At 46.9% G+C, this 16709-nt stretch overlaps 1 protein-coding gene across 6 annotated transcripts in view; it reads right to left on the bottom strand.

Moving 5' to 3' along the window:
• Positions 1-526: 526 nt before the first annotated feature.
• The window catches only part of LPAR2 (lysophosphatidic acid receptor 2), a 45586-nt gene continuing 29403 nt past the window's right edge, over positions 527-16709 (bottom strand). For all 6 annotated transcript variants that reach the window (XM_084609832.1, XM_084609835.1, XM_084609831.1 and 3 more), the window contains one exon: positions 527-10473. In XM_084609832.1, coding sequence (XP_084465958.1) covers positions 10172-10473 — 302 coding nt within the window. In that variant the 3' untranslated portion in view covers positions 527-10171. The remainder of the gene's footprint in view (positions 10474-16709) is intronic.

Genomic DNA, 16709 nt, shown 5'->3' on the forward strand with positions numbered 1-16709 from the left:
GGCTAAGGCAGGTTCCCTGCCTGCCCTGGCCCCGCACCACTCCCAGAAGCAGCCGGCACCACATCCCTGACGGCCCTTGGGGGAGGAGGGGCAGAGGGCTCTGAGGGCTGCCCTCTCCTGCAGGTACCTCCCCCGAAGCTCCCACTGGCCGCAGTTCCCTGTTCCCGGCCAATGGGAGCTGTGGGGGACAGTGCCTGCAGGTGTGGGCAGCGCGTGGAGCCCTGCCCCCCTTTCCCCCCCAGGGCCACAGGGACGTGGTGCCAGCCATTTCTGGGAGCAGCATGGGGCCAGGGCAGGCAGGGAGCTCACCTTAGCTCTGCGGTGCCACGGGGGTGGCAATCCTGCAGGCCAGAACCAAAGCTCTGATGGGCCGGATCTGGCCTGGGGGGCTGTAGGTTTGCCCACCCCTGTTGTAAGCTCTACACATTTCTGATATGAACAGTAATAGCTGTTACAGGATTCTTCCACACTTGTCAACATGCATAATGCGCAATCAATGCCTCAGAGACAGGAGCGACTGATTGCACCATGTAGAAACACTCAATCTGGCTTTTTAATGGAGAAAACAACGCTGTACATAAAAAACGTCCCAGCTTGACACGGTGCCAAACGGCAAGTCCCAGGCTGCAGAGCACTTTGTGGGGTTTAGGTAGCAGCTTTCCCTGTCATGGGAGCATCACCGCTGCATGTCATCCCTGAGTTTTATTTTTAGATATGAATCATGTCCTGACTCCCTTCAGAATGGCTTTGCCACTTCTTTCCAGGTGCTACAGTAACTTGCTCACTACCCAACTTTTGTCTGGATGTTAGAAGCCCAAGACAGTCACACGTTGGAACATGACAATATGACAAAACGTACTGCTCATCCTTTGCGCATCACTGGGATCCTCCTGGCTTTGGTCTTCGCATTCCTTACGGACTTTCAGTCAGTACCTCCACCTTTCATTCTGCACAATCTGTGCTTAAGTTCTGAGGCATGATCCACTGAACTATTGTGATGCCACCCTGTGGGCATCTGTGGCATTGCAGAAGCTGTCACATGGACTCACTTTTAAGCTGCAGGGGACGGTGCCTGCAGGTGAGGGCAGCACGTGGAGTCCTCTGCCTCCCTTCCCCCCCAGGACCTCAGGGACGTGGTGCCAGCCACTTCCAGGAGTGGCACGGGGCCAGGGCAGGCAGGGAGTCTGCCTTAGCTCCGCAGCGCCACGGGGGTGGCAATCCTGCAGGCTGGAACCAAAGCCCTGATGGGCTGGATCCGGAAATAACAGAACACCACTAGTTGTCACCTTCATCCCGCAATTAAAACCTCTCCAGAGCATCAAAGATTTACAACCTATCCTGAAAAATGATCCCTCACTCTCACAGATCTTGGGAGACAGACCAGTCCTCGCTTACAGACAGCCCCACAACCTGAAGCAAATACTCTCCAGCAACCACACACCAAAAACACTAACCCAGGAACCTACCCTTGCAACAAAGCCAGAAACCTACTCTGTCCACATATTTATTCAAGTGACACCATCATAGGACCTTATCACATTAGTCACGCCATCAGGGGCTCGTTCACCTGCATATCTACCAATGTGATATATGCCATCATGTGCCAGCAATGCCCCTCTGCCATGTACATTGGCCAAACCGGACAGTCTCTCCGCAACAGAATAAATAGACACAAATCTGACATCAGGAATCAGAACATTCAAAAACCGGTAGGAGAATACTTCAACCTCTCTGGCCACTCAGTAAAAGGTTTAAGGGTTGCAATGTTGCAACAGAAAAGCTTCAAAAACAGACTCCAATGAGAAACTGCTGAGCTTGAATTAATATGCAAACTAGATACCATTAACTTGGGTTTGAATAGAGACTGGGAGTGGCTGGGTCATTACACATATTGAATCTATTTCCCTAAGTTAAGTATGCTCACACCTTCTTGTCAACTGTCTAAATGGGCCATCTTGATTATCACGACAAAAGTTTTTTTCTCCTGCTGATAATAGCTCATCTTAACTAATTAGCCCCTTACAGTTTGTATGGAAACTTCTAAACTTCCCTGTATGTATATATATCTTCTTACTATATGTTCCATTCTATGCAGCTGATGAAGTGGGTTGTAGCCCACGAAAGCTTATGCTCTAATAAATTTGTTAGTCTCTAAGGTGCCACAAGGACTCCTGTTCTTTTTAAGGCACATTTTCCACTAGTTTCTAACAAACTTTTCCAAATACGGCTGGTCCGTGCCCCATTTTGGGCTTTGAACGCCACATTTTACAGACAGATGATTTTATTTCTTTGGCCAGCCTGACACAAACAGCCTCATGACACCCTCTAAGTCTAAGAGCCCCTTGCAGACTACATCCATGTTTTGCAGCCATACAACAATATGGGAAGGATACAACTCGAATAAAACCTGAACTTGATTGTCATACTAAGATGATGTTGATTCCATATCTGTTGTAAACGGCCCATTGCAGATGCTGCGATGCCAATCCGATGGAGACCCTCCGTGTGAGAATTGGAGGAGCTGGTAAGCATAGGCCCCAACTTCTCCTGGCACCGGTGGGTGCTTGTGAACCGCCCCCCCTCATCCCAACTCCACCACCAAAGGAACATTTAGAACTAGAACTAGAATTTAGAACTAGTTTTTCACTGTTTACTTTTCCCTGTTCATAAAACCATGTGAGAAGCTGGAAATCGTAAGGCCAGGCTAAAATCGGGAGGCGCCAAGTTAGGCTGAACATTCACAGCTCTCACTGGCGCCAACAGACATGGAGAGTGCTCACATGGCACAAGAATGCCAAGACAACTCAGTATTCGGAGTTAAGAGTTTTTGAGGGTCCAGTGTCAGGGGACTAGAGGGGAAAAGTCTTCTGCACTTGTAGGTTTGTTTCATTATATACAGCACCAGGGTGGGGAGTGAGGAGATGGGGGTGTGAATTATTTTATTATTTAGTTTCTTAATGCCTGGGCATTGCTATTCATTATTCTGGGTGTTTAATCTAAGCTCTGTGTCACATATACAGAGTTATGTTAAAAGATACATTTGGATGGATAATGTAATGCTCTAGAGGAGTGTAACTTGGAGACGTGCACTCTCATTGGTCTAATTGCTGTAGGATGGATGGGTATTACCTTTTATAAAAATCTGATTTTAAAAAAAAAGAAAGATGCAACTCCATGACTCAGAGGCAAATGTAGAACTAAACCATCCAACTAAAACTTCAATGCTTGACAGTTTGCATTGTGGCCTGAAAGGAGGATCAAAGGCTTTCAAAACTTATTACTGATCTCGGCACAAAAAGTGGGAGTGTGCTAATAAAGTTTGCAGATGATACAAAGCTGGGAGGTTTTGCCAATTTAGAGAGAGACTGGGATATCCTACAGGAGGAGCTGGATGACCTTGTAAACTGGAGTAACAGTAATACGATGAAATTTAATAGTGAGAAGTGTAAGGTCATGCATTTAGGGATTAATAACAAGAATTTTAGTTATAAACTGGGGACGCATCAATTAGAAGTAACTGAGGAGAAGGACCTTGGAGTATTGGTTGATCATAGGATGACTATGAGCCACCAATGTGATATGGCTGTGAAAAAAGCTAATGCGGTCTTGGGATGCATCAGGCGAGGTATTTCCAGCAGAGATAAGGAGGTGTTAGTACTGTTATACAAGGCACTGGTGAGACCTCACCTGGAATACTGTGTGCAGTTCTGGTCTCCCATGTGTAAGAAGGATGAATTCAAACTGGAACAGGTACAGAGAAGGGCTACTAAGATGATCCAAGGAATGGAAAACCTGTCTTATGAAAGGAGACTCAAGGAGCTTGGCGTGTTTAGCCTAACCAAAAGAAGGTTGAGGGGAGATATGATTGCTCTCTATAAATATACCAGAGGGATAAATACCAGAGAGGGAGAGAAATTATTTAAGTTCAGTACCAATGTGGACACAAGAGCAAATGGATATAAACTGGTCATTGGGAAGTTTAGACTTGAAATTAGACAAAGGTTTCTAACCATCAGAGGAGTGAAGTTCTGGAACAGCCTTCCAAGGGAAGCAGTGGGGGCAAAAGAACTATCTGGCTTTAAGATTAGACTCGATAAATTTACGGAGGAGATGGTATGATGGGATAACATGATTTTGGCAATTAATTGATCCTTAAATATTCATGGTAAATAGGCCCAATGGCCTGTGATGGGATGTTAGATGGGGTGGGATCTGAGTTACCACAGAAAATTCTTTCCTGGGTATCTGGCTGGTGAATCTTGCCCATACGCTCAGGATTTAGCTGATCGCCATATTTGGGGTCAGGAAGGAATTTTCCTCCAGGGCAGATTGGAAGAGGCCCTGGAGGTTTTTCGCCCTCCTCTGTAGCATGGGGCACGGGTCACTTGCTGGAGGATTCTCTTTCTTGAAGACTTTAAACCATGATTTGAGGACTTCAATAGCTCAGACATAGGTGAGAGGTTTTTCGCAGGAGTGGGTGGGTGAGATTCTGTGGCCTGCGTTGTGCAGGAGGTCGGACTAGATGATCATAATGGTCCCTTCTGACCTTAATATCTACGAATCTATGAAAACCAACTTTGGACAAGAGGTCAGCTCATAGAATATGTGAATTACCAGTTTATTCACATGGCTGTTTTTCACATGGACATAACACGCAATTCTCAAGCGCGAAGTCTCCACCTTCCCATTGCACTGTCAGTTATTGAATCACTTGGGGATAGTCATGAACAGACCAACAGCAGCACTGACTCTGCCTGTCTATCGTTTTGTACTACACCCATAGGCTTGGTATCTGAGCGCTTTTAAAAACAATAGCTCTGACACTTTAAATGTAGCTGTCGGTTCTCCTTTCACAATCAGCCCAGTGACACGGTCTCTGTGGGGTTCTAGGAATGCAGAAACACAGGAACAGCCAGCCCAGCTCAGAGCAAGCATCCAGCCAGCCCAGTCTCAAATGGTGGCTGGTGAAGGCACCAGCGACCCTGCAGTGGCTGTTATGAGATAAACTGCCCGCTGGAAAGCTCCTCCTAACTCCCAGGAGTTGTAGGTTGGCTTATGGCAGATAGTATTAGAACAACTGTCTAAGATACAGCAATGGAGACATTCCCATAAGATTTCTTTACTAACAGTAACAATTACAGTGCAAGCAGGGACACTGCAAACTGCAAAAAAGTGCAGGGAGCTAGGCCAAGGCCACCCCTCTTGCAATCACTGCCTCATATGATCACTTTATTTACACCAGGGTCCCTCTGCGCCCCTCTAGCATGCAGAGGGGCCTTACTTGAATGGGAATCAGGAGCTTACTGTTCATGCAGAGCAGATAAGATTTTGGGCCAATTTTTTCAAATTTGCATGCCTAAGGTCAGGCACCAATGGGAGCTGCATGGGCTAAGCCCATCTGAAAATGAGACTACTTATCCACCAGCTCAGTATCTAACTTTAGGCTTGAAAGTTAGGAAATTTTGGCCCTGGCTTAAGGTTTCTGCTAATTGAATTGATGTCATTAATCTTCCTTCCCAGCACAGTTTCAAGGTGCCCAGAGCCAAACCTGGCTGCAAAGGGGCTCCATTCAAAAGCTCCTTTGGAAGTTGGGCTCTTGAGCTGTAGCATGCAAGCCCTGGATGATCTCTTTTACTTCCGCTCCCCATGTAGCATTCACACCCATATGCTGTGCACTAGAGCAACTGTCAAATGACTTTACCTGTGATTCCCTGAGCAACCTGTATTCAGGAAACTCAACTGATGTCTGCAACTAGTGTGTATGTATGTTTATATCAGCCAAAACAAATATTGCCTGTATGACTTACAGCGCACAATGGAAAGCTTCTTACACACAGAAATACTGCAGGAAAGACCTGATGTAAAGTCAATGTGATCTTTCTTTCCTGAATTACCTCTGTTGGGCACGCACTTTCCGTGGCAGAAAGAAGCCAGGCTTTGCAACTATATTAAAACATGTCACAAAGAAAGAAAAAGCTTTTTGAGCCATTGCTTTACTGACCCCATAATCCTCTAAGCACTGGCTGTCTCCTGGCTAGCCTTAGACAACTTCCCTCTGCCTAGCCCAAGTGTTCTCTACTTGTTAAAAATAACGCTAGACTTCTATTGCTCCCAGCTGCTTGATACTGAGCAACAATAGATGAGAACTGAAAATACCTACTACCCTCTTAGAGGAGCAGAGGTGTATCTGGAGAGTTTGGCCTGCTAGGGTTCTCCCTTTCAGTTGGCCCTGCCCACAATACTACAGCTGTTTTACTATCCAGCCATCACCCAAGTCACTGAGTTGCAGAAGGATGGGTGAGCCTTTGGGATCTTCACAAATAATTTCCCCTTATTAAACAATTCCTCATCTCTCCCACTTCTTCCAGTGTTTGTTCCAACAAACAAAACTTGAACCACACCTTCAGTGTTAGCCTCCTTTCAGAATTGCCCTTGTATGACTTTAGGCAGTAAATTGCTTAAAAGATTCCAGCCTGCCAGCAGGCACGACCCCTCATTCCTGGAACCACGTGGCCTAGCTTTGATCAAGCTGTGTGTTCTCACATATCCCATATCTGATCCTTTAAAAACAGCTCCTAGGTGTCTTTTCCTTCCTTCTACCCAATGGTCAATGAGTCTGTAATAGCCACATGCATCTCTGACATCTAGAGCAATACAATGCTGGCCAATTTCAGGCTGCAGGAAGATTTTCTCATTAGAAGTTTGAAAAAGTAGATGATGAAACTTCAAAGGGAGGTTCATACTTCAACATTAGAAATCCATTATTTTTCTTCTTGAGATGAAGAGAGTAAGGGATGCTAGCTTTGCTGTCAATATTGCCTCCTTTTTTGTCTTGAACACTGAGCTAAGACAACCGAGGTGAAATGAACAGCACAGGTACAGTGTGTCATGAATCCAGTGTGACAATAAAGAACAAAATTCACATGCACTTTACAGCATCTCATTCATGTGCAATGAGAAAGTTATTTCTGGAGTCTGTAAGTAGCCTCTACGAAGCTAACATTTTAGTAGAAAACATTACAACCTGCTCTGCAAAGCATGTCGTTAGACTCACCACGAAGAATGGGAAATTTAACATAAAAGGGTACTTCCTGTCTCCATGTAATTAGGTAAGGGCTTTGTGTTTCCTGGAAAGTGAATTTCTTGTACTGAGTACTGAACAGCCTCCGGTCCTCTTTTAATCATGTGGACTCCATATACACCATTTATCTCCATTGCTAGGTGGTTTGTGTCTGCACCTGCCAATCTTGACTCACTGACTGTCCCTTTCCTTTCAAGTTTCATCTGACATTTCCACTACTGCTTCTACGCTTATTTTCCCTCTCCCTGATCTATTAGATCTACTTGGAAATCAGCTCGATTTCTAAGGGTTAAGTCACTCAAGAAGAGAAACCTCATTAAAGACTCAAGCCACTCTCTTTCCATTCAGAATGAGTGACAGCTGTCATTCAGAGGAGATATGGGCCATGTCTCTCTCTTTATAGTCACTGTCTTTATTGGGTTGGGGAGGTGCATTCTGAAGAAGAAGAATAAATCATAGGCTGAATTTTTGCATAGTCATTACTCAACCCTCCAACTCCATTGTTACAGATAACGTACCGACAAGCTCTAAGGCAGGGCAATCAGAGGGGAGTGTCTGGCTGGCACAAGCCATTAGAACCAACAAGAACTCACGTACAACAATCTGTCACTGCTAATACAGGTTCGGCTCTGAGGCTAGTTTTAAATAAACTAGTTAAAAATACAGAAAAACAAAGATGATCTTCTATATGGTGGCAGTAAAGTGTCAAATAAAGGAAAATTATTATTAATTATTATTAACAACTTCCCTTCCTCCACTGAGACACCTGCAGGAAACTACTTGTAAGAGTGGACTTAATTGCTCTCTGTAACAGTGCAACAGCTGCAGCTCAGCAGACTGGGTGAGGTCAGGCTAGTTAGCTGAGCTCTCTGGGAGGAATGTGCACAACGTATTAAAGGCCCAATTGGGCATAAAAGCCAACTGCAGTTCTTGAAGGGCTGCATGTCATTTCATCCGCTACAAAGATTAATTCATAACCAGCACACAGCCAATGGTTTTCCCCTGGAAATAATTTTGGTACCAATCCCATAGCTAAACACCACAACTAATGCACACTTTTAATTATTTTACCCTGTTAATAAAAGAGGAAGCCTGGACAAATATTTCAAATATAATTTTGCTTTGCTTTTCTGACAGAGGAAACTTTTATTGCCTTGCTGCTTCAAGGCTTTTTGCAGAAGCTGTAGAAAAATTGTTAGGTTTGAACTGGGCACAGCAGATCACCAGTGACAAAACCCAGGAGTCTACAAATATAGGATCCACCTCATTGCTAGTGGAAATTGGCCACTGACTTCAACAGAGCTGTGCGAATCTGCACCAGTAGAGAATTTAGCCCGTAAAGTCCTTGGGTGCAACTGCAGCTGTTCTACAGGGTTAATCTCTTTTCTTTTTGGTGGAAAATACTTAGATACAAAAATCCTCTGCCAATCAAGCAAAGCACTGCCCATTTTCTCTCAGCCCCATGACACGGAAGTTTAAAAGGTAAAAGCTTTCCAAGCATGACTAAGCTATGCAACATGTCTGAAAGCTGTTTCTTAGTTGTATCTGGATTTCTGAGCCACTGCTCGTGACAGTCATCTAGCTAAACAGAAGTAACTACAATTGTAACATTGGCAATCCCCCAAACAACATTGGACCCGATCCTGAGAAATGCGGATGTTAGTGGGAGTTGAGGGAGCTCAGCACCTGAAAGGATCAGGCTCTTTAATTTTTAAAAATTTAAATATTTTGTGTTAAAGGTTATAGGTGTTGGTCTACCACCGCCCCCAGTGGAGCCAAGGGTAAAACCCCCATTGCTACTGTGGGAGCAGACTCAGGCGAACACTGCGTGCTTTTGCAAATCTCATCCTAAAGTTTTGTTAATGACATGGAAGAAGTTCGGAGAATTGTTTAGTCTACCACACAGCCAGTGTCATAAATATTCTCTCTATAGCAAAATGTCTGCCTCCAGTAGGGGGCACCAAAATGACAATCACACAACGCATATTATCACAGGGTTCACATACATTTCAAGAGGCAAATACTCTGGTGCCATAAACCCACTGAAATCAGTGGAGTTACTCCAGCAGAGAATTTGGCTCTAAGCATATTGATGGTGAGAAATGCTTCTTGTTTCTGTGCTGCGCGGAGACAAAAAGAGGTCTTGGTTCACCTTTCAGACCACATTTGAAATGATGGTGTTTACACGCTATTTGAACAATTGAGGGTTAAGCTACAATCTGCACATTAAAAACTAGGGGAAAGTGCTGATTGCCTCAGACTCCAACACAAAGCTGTCGAAAGGGCTCTTAGTGAGTGGAAAGGGTTAGTTTCATGGGAACATGACTCACTGCATCTTCATGAAAGGCAATGAATTTGCAGTCAAGACTATGAAGTACTGTGTAGTACATGTAACAAAACACAATGCTCTTGGAGCTTTTAGCTGCAGCTTAACTCTCTAGCTCAGGAAAGTGGGAGGTGTTCTTTGGGCAATCTGGAAAAGCCCACAAGACTTGGAAATTCAGTAACAAACTGCTTCTCATAAAGGAATTCACATAAACTAGATCTTCTCCTAGAGACACCTTGAAGAGAACAGGATTTTCAAAATCTGTGGGTCAGAAGTCTCTCAGGCAAAAGTCTCAAGCAAAGCTCTTGCTGATATCAATAAGTAAGGACAGATTAAGCAAAAGGACTTTGGGCTTTGGCCCTGGAATACCACAGCATTGGAACGACCATTCCTGTAGGTAGTAATACTGAAGAACTAAGACAATACGTGTCTCATGTAGAAATACTTGTACAAGCATCTTGGTTAACAAGCAGCATGTCTTTTAGAGGCTACTAGATTAAATCAACAGTGCTGTTAAAAACAGCACCTCTTTAATAGTGGGTATGTAACTCCAAGTCTGTCGGTGCCAAGCCAGGCACTGCTTGGCTCTGCCTTAACAGCTTTTTGCCCTATTCTGCGGACCCTACTCTTTATCCAAACATTTATGCTTTCAAACAAGTTTAGTTTTTTTTAAAAGGTTCTTCTGCTTGACAAACAGGTCACCCCAGGTCTCTGTTCTCGGCTGGTCACTATGGAGCCATGAGGATGAACCCTGAGCTAGGCTCCTACAGCGAGGAATCCATGGTAGAATGGCCATTCTGAGAGAGAATCCTGCGTTTCGGGACGTTGGACTTGACCGACGCGGGAGAGTATTTGGGATTCCTGTAGCAGATAAAGCAGAGGATCCTCCGGAAGGTGCTGCGCATCTCATTGTCCCGATAGGAGTAGACAATGGCGTTGATGAGCGAATTGATCTCTGCCAGCAAGAGGACATACTTCTCCATTGCCAGCACATTACAGCTCTCGCAGGCCAGGCCATCCAGCAGGAGCAGCACCTGGCCTGGAGTCCAGCAGATAACGAAGGCACCTGGGAAGAGAAGAAAAGCTGTAAGAAGAAAGTGAGGCACCAGGACTCCTGCCTCTGACTTGCTGGGGGGTCAGGGCCTTGGGTGAGTCTCCTGCCTCCACAGCTGGTCAGGAAATGTTCCCCCCCACTCCAACAAAACAAAGAGAATGAGATTAAAAAGATATATTCAAATTTTTGGTTTTCATAGAAAACCTGAAAGAGGTGGTTAACTATAGCAGGTTATTTCCGACAGAAATGCTGTTTCTACAAAAAAGACTTTCTGACAAAAAGTCATTTTAGGTGGAAAATTTTCAGCTAGCTTTTATCTCAGTTTTGCTATCTATATGACGAACTGACTTACCCACCATGGGAAGGAGAGCAGGTTACTAAACGCAGTTAATTAATGCTAAATTGACAAATGCAAAGAAATGCGCATAGGAGGAAACAACAGAACTATTTATATACCTTACAGGTTTCTACAGTAACTCTGTCAACTCTGAGGAAAGACCTGGGCGTCATTGTGTGCAGCTCAATGAAGATCTCTGCTCAAATATGCAGCTTCAGTGAAAAAAGCAAACAAAATAGGATCATGAAGTAATAATCTGGAAAATATCCCAACACAATTATATAAATCAATGGTTCATTATCTGAAATCCTGGGTGCAGTACTGGTCACCCCATATCAAAAAACAACATTGCAGAATTAGAAGGGGTTCAGAGAAGGGTGAGGAGCATGATCAAAGGCCTGGAAAATTCTGTTCTGAAGAGAGATTGAAAAGCTTGGCATTGTTTCCCTAAGAGAAGAGAGGATGTGATATGCCCACACCTTGAATACTGTATGCAGTTCTGGTCGCATCCTTTCAAAAAGATATATGTGATTTGGAAAAGAGGCAGAGAAGGAAAACTACGTTTAGAGGTATGGAACAGCTTCCATACGAGGAGAGATTAAAAACACTGGAACTGTTTAGCTTAGAAAAGAGACAATTAAGGGGAGATAATGACAGAGGTCCATAAAATCATGAATGATTTGGAGAAAGCGAATAAGGAAGTGTTATTTACCCCTTCACCTAACACAAGAACTAGAAGTCACCCAATGAAATAAATAAGCAGCAGATTTTAAAATAAACTAAAGGAAGTACTTCACACAACACAGTCAACCTGTGAAACTTCTTGCCAGTGAGAAAGTCTGAAGGCCAAAAGCATAACTGGGTTCAAAAAAAAGATTAGATAAGTTCATGGAGGACAGGTCCATCATTGGCTATTACCCAAGACAACCCCATACTCCGTGAGTCCCTAAACCTCCAACTGCCAGAAACTGGGACTGGACAACAGGGGAAGGATCACTCAAAGTGCCCCGGTTTGTTCATTCCCTCTGAAGCACCTGGCACCAGCCTCTGTCAGAAGACAGGATACTGGGCTAGATGGACCATTGGTCTGACCCAGTATGGCCATTCTTTTGTTCTTAAGGGTCATTTCCCTTTATTCCTGTAATTTGATCAGACTGGGAACAAAGACATTTGTTTGGGGACTCAAATTATAGACACATTCTGTACACATAGGGACAGTAACTCAGAAATATCTATTCATCCTGTCTCGTAACACAAGAACTGGGGGATATTCAGGAAAACTGAATGGTGGCAAATTCAAAACTGAGAAAAGTATATACTTTTTCACACACAATCTAATGGAACTCATTCCTACAAAATTTCATTGAAGATAAGAGCTCAGCAGGATTCAAAAAAAAGGGTTGGCCATGAAAGGCATAACAAGGATATCCATAATTATAATAGTGAGGATTAAATAAATAACCAAGCATTTTGGAAGCGATCTAAACTCTCCTGTTTTAGGACATGAGCCCAATCCTCTGGCTGTAATGAGTCAATAACTTCCCCTGGGGGTAGGTTATCCCATCACTTCCTTCTGCAGAGCTTCTTGCATCTTGCCATAGTCAGAGATGGAAGACAGGGCTGGCTGGGCACCTAGGTCTGTCTGTTCCTGGCAATTCCCATATGCTTTCTGAAGGTCTTCTGAAGAGATCCATGTTGCTCGAAAGCTTGTCTCCTTCACCAACAGAAGTTGGTCCAATAAAAGATATTACCTCACCCACCTTGTCTCTCTAATATCCTGGGGCCAACATGACTACAACACCACTGCAAACTACTGTTTGGGAAATCCTTTAGCAGAAGGATTTCGAAGGACAAAGGATGGCCATTCTGTCGATGAATGAGGCAGAGGGGGGAGACGGAAGAAATTTCTAGGATGATTATTGTGCATTCTGAACCCCCTGGTATTTGCAGTTGTGCTTTTAGTTCTGAGGCTGCCGTAAACCATGCACTCCCCTGCTAGCATTCAAGGATGTGTCTTGTTACACCAGGGGTTTATCCTGGCCTGCCTCCTGGAGGAGGGTTGGAGCAGGAGGAACAGTGCTCACTGGGAGTTTCTCAACTACACCCTTTACTGGAAATCATCTGCTAGGAAGAAAAACTGCCACAAGGGTGCTGCAAAATGAGAGACTGACTCCAAAACCTTTCATTAAAAGAAACAAAGAAAAAGGCAGCACTGGTGGGGGGTCAGGGCACCAGCAGCTGCTTTCTGGGCAAGGCTGGGTTTCTCTGCAACTCCAATAAACTTCCTTCCAGGGTCACTGCTTTGGTCCTAATTTCAGAGGGAGGAGGGGGGACAAAAAGAAATTCTGCACTCAGCTGAATATTAGCCTTTAGAGAAGAATGCGCACCAGTGCATCACTAAGGCAGGGCTGATGCCCCCAGCTTGTGAGAGAGCAGTCTCCACTGTGTCTCCAGCCCATGCACGCTGCGCCAAATTCTCCAGGGCTGAGTGCCCACAACTGGAGCCAAGTTCCCTGAAGAGCTCTGTTGCCTCTTCAGCACCTAAACAAAGGGGCTGGACTCTCAAAGGTGTGCTGCACCCAATGCACCAGCCTCTTGCGTCTGAACACCCGCACCCATGTTTTAGTGCCTAAATGGGAGCTAAGTTCTTTGGAAAATCTAATTCCCCATAGTGGCCCGCCAACAACCTCTTTGAGGCTGTTGGGCCCTCTCCTGTGATCTCATTCTCATCCCCCAGTTACAAAAGCTCTGTCTAGGGGCTCATACCATAGGAAAGTTATTTCAGCAAAAGGTAGGGTGTGCATTTAACTCACTATCTCTGTTCTGGGATAAGAGCTTGCATGGGACACTCAATCTGGAATAAGAGTGTTCACACAGAGAGCTCTTCTGGGTAGCTATTGGTAATCCAAGCCCTTAAATGTCATCGAGAAGACAGAAATCCACGAGCTTTAGGAAAGTCCATATTTGCCATCCCACCCATTCACCTTGCTCCCTCTAATACAAAACGAAACACTTTTCCAACCCAAAAGCATCTTTCACATACCCCATATTGAGAGTTCCCTGAAGATTATCCATTTCAGAAGCTTTCTCTCTTCATCATCATCACCCACACACACACACCCCCTTTCCCCACACAGAACTCCTGAACACTGACATTAACCAGATGCTTTTGGCTTCCTTTATTGAGCAATAAGTTGTCTCAGTTTTGCTGTTTCCCCAGATTTTACAGAGCAAGCACAGGGGTGTTAATTACTGAGCCAAGTCTCCGTTGATGCAACTCGAGTACAGTCAATAGAGTTACAACAGCAGAGAATATGGCCCAGTTATGAACCACCTGGTGCCCTCTGCGGCTGCTGGGATCTGCTCACGTGCAGTTGCAGGTCTGTCTTTGGAGGCACATGGGGCAGGATCAGGCAATGGAAGGCCGAGGAAGCCCTCCTCCCATCACTTTGCCCTGGCCCACAAACATGATGCGAGTGCCTCACACCATCCGCCCCTCCATCCTTGTGCTCAGGCCAGGGCCGAGACTTCCAGGGCACCCAAGGGACCATGCGTCATGCACACACGCGCCCACAAGCCTAAACAAGAATGGGCTGTCTCGCTGTCAGAGCCATGCAAACAGCTTTGACCCCGTCCTGACTCCACTGAAATCCCCCAAGGGCTCTGGCAGTACAGACTCTACAGAGTCTGTTATCTGCCACGGCCCCATTAGGACATGGCTTTCATCCACATTGTCTGGACCGAGGGATAATGTCTCCTGCTGCCCAGCCTCCCCTTGGGCTCTCAGTTTGAGCACACAGGGGAGTCTGGTCAGCGATGAATCTGCTCAGGGCCAGGGGCCTGGACTCAGGGGAAATGTTGGACTGGGCCTTTCCTTATCCTGCATCTTTCCTGTCTCCTCCAGTCCCCCCTGCCCCCTTCTGAGTGGTTTCATCCTAAGACCTTTGTACCCCATTTTTAACATCTGTGTCCTACATGAGTCTGTCACACACTTGCTGCCCCTGCAGGTCTCTAACCTCCCTCCTTGTTAACACACCTACCAGCCACCACACCCGCCAATTCGTAAGGGGCAAAATATGTCTCTGTGCACAGTCCAAGTTTGCAGAAGGCTGTGGAGCCGGGCTAAGGGGATGGAAATTATCCCAGGGTTTTAACAGAGCAGAAAATTTCTGCATTAGCTGCTCTGGCGGTACCCTGCTGAGCCGTATCATGAATGGGTATTTCCCAGCTTTGAGTAGTAAAAAAAGGTCTTCCCTTCCCCAACTTTCTCAGATGTCTGGGTGAAGAGCTGGCTCTGCCATTTTCTCCCTGATGTCAGTCCCATGGTGATGGCAGAACCCAGGGTTTCACTGCAGAGATTCCAAGGGCTTTGGCCAATTCCTCTCCGTCTGCCTGCATACAGCCCCCATGTGATGGGCAGAAGGCCCCCACTCCTCACAAAGAGCCGATCGTCTCTTCTTGGCCACCTGTCCCAGCTCCCTGCAAACCTGCACAGAGCCACTCCTCCAGGCTCACCTTGCTCTCCCCTGCTGGTTTCCAGTTCAAGGAGCAAGGAAAGGCTTGAAAGAGGAGGAAAGGGGATCCTAGCAGCAGAAAGAAGGGTCAGGTCTGGATTTTTCCCCACCACCAGCTTAGACACCCAGGTAAGCATCCCTGCCAGCAGCCAGAAATCCTTCCTCCTTCCCAGCATGATGCCTCGAAGTCGCACTGAAATTAGCTGGTCCCAGTAACCTCCACCCACAGTGGAGTTAGCTACTGTTCTAAGGGGGGTGGGAAATAATGTGCCCTGTTACTGACTGCACAAAACAAATAAAACGTGTTCCAGCCCTGCTGAACTTGTCTACAGCACCTGATTGATTTCCAGGCAACCATGGGCATGCTGCTGGCAGCAGAACATAATGGGGGCAGGGGGACGCATGCAGCTAAGGCAGTGGTTCCCAAGCTGGGGTTCGCAGAACGTTACAGGGGGTTCGCCAGAAAAATTTCAGTCATGGCAGCCAGGGGACCCCGGGCCTTAGAGGCAGCAGGTGGGACCCGGTTGCAGGGCAGACAGCCCGAGCCCCAGCGAGAGCGGGGCCAGGCAGTTTGGGTTAACAGCCCAAGCCCCAACGCTCTGCATGGGGCTGGCAGCCCGAGCCCTAGCGAGAGCGGGGCCAGGCAGTTTGAGCTAACAGCCCAAGCCCCAACGCTCTGCATGGGGCTGGCAGCCCGAGCCCCAGCGAGAGCGGGGCCAGGCAGTTAGGGTTAACAGCCCAAGCCCCAACGCTCTGCATGGGGCTGGCAGCCCGAGCCCCAGCGAGAGCGGGGCCAGGCAGTTTGGGCTAATAGCCCAAGCCCCAACGCTCTGCATGGGGCTGGCAGCCCGAGCCCCAGCGAGAGCGGGGCCAGGCAGTTTGGGTTAACAGCCCAAGCCCCAACGCTCTGCATGGGGCTGGCAGCCCGAGCCCTAGTGAGAGCGGGGCCAGGCAGTTTGGGTTAACAGCCCAAGCCCCAACGCTCTGCATGGGGCTGGCAGCCCGAGCCCCAGCGAGAGCGGGGCCAGGCAGTTTGGGCTAACAGCCCAAGCCCCAACGCTCTGCATGGGGCTGGCAGCCCGAGCCCTAGCGAGAGCGGGGCCAGGCAGTTTGGGCTAATAGCCCAAGCCCCAACGCTCTGCATGGGGCTGGCAGCCCGAGCCCCAGCGAGAGCGGGGCCAGGCAGTTTGGGTTAACAGCCCAAGCCCCAACGCTCTGCATGGGGCTGGCAGCCCGAGCCCCAGCGAGAGCGGGGCCAGGCAGTTTGGGCTAACAGCCCAAGCCCCAACGCTCTGCATGGGGCTGGCAGCCCGAGCCCTAGCGAGAGCGGGGCCAGGCAGTTTGGGCTAATAGCCCAAGCCCCAACGCTCTGCATGGGGCTGGCAGCCCGAGCCCCA

Source organism: Lepidochelys olivacea (genome assembly GCF_965140295.1).
Source record: "Lepidochelys olivacea isolate rLepOli2 genome assembly, chromosome: 20".
Lineage (NCBI taxonomy): Eukaryota > Metazoa > Chordata > Testudines > Cheloniidae > Lepidochelys > Lepidochelys olivacea.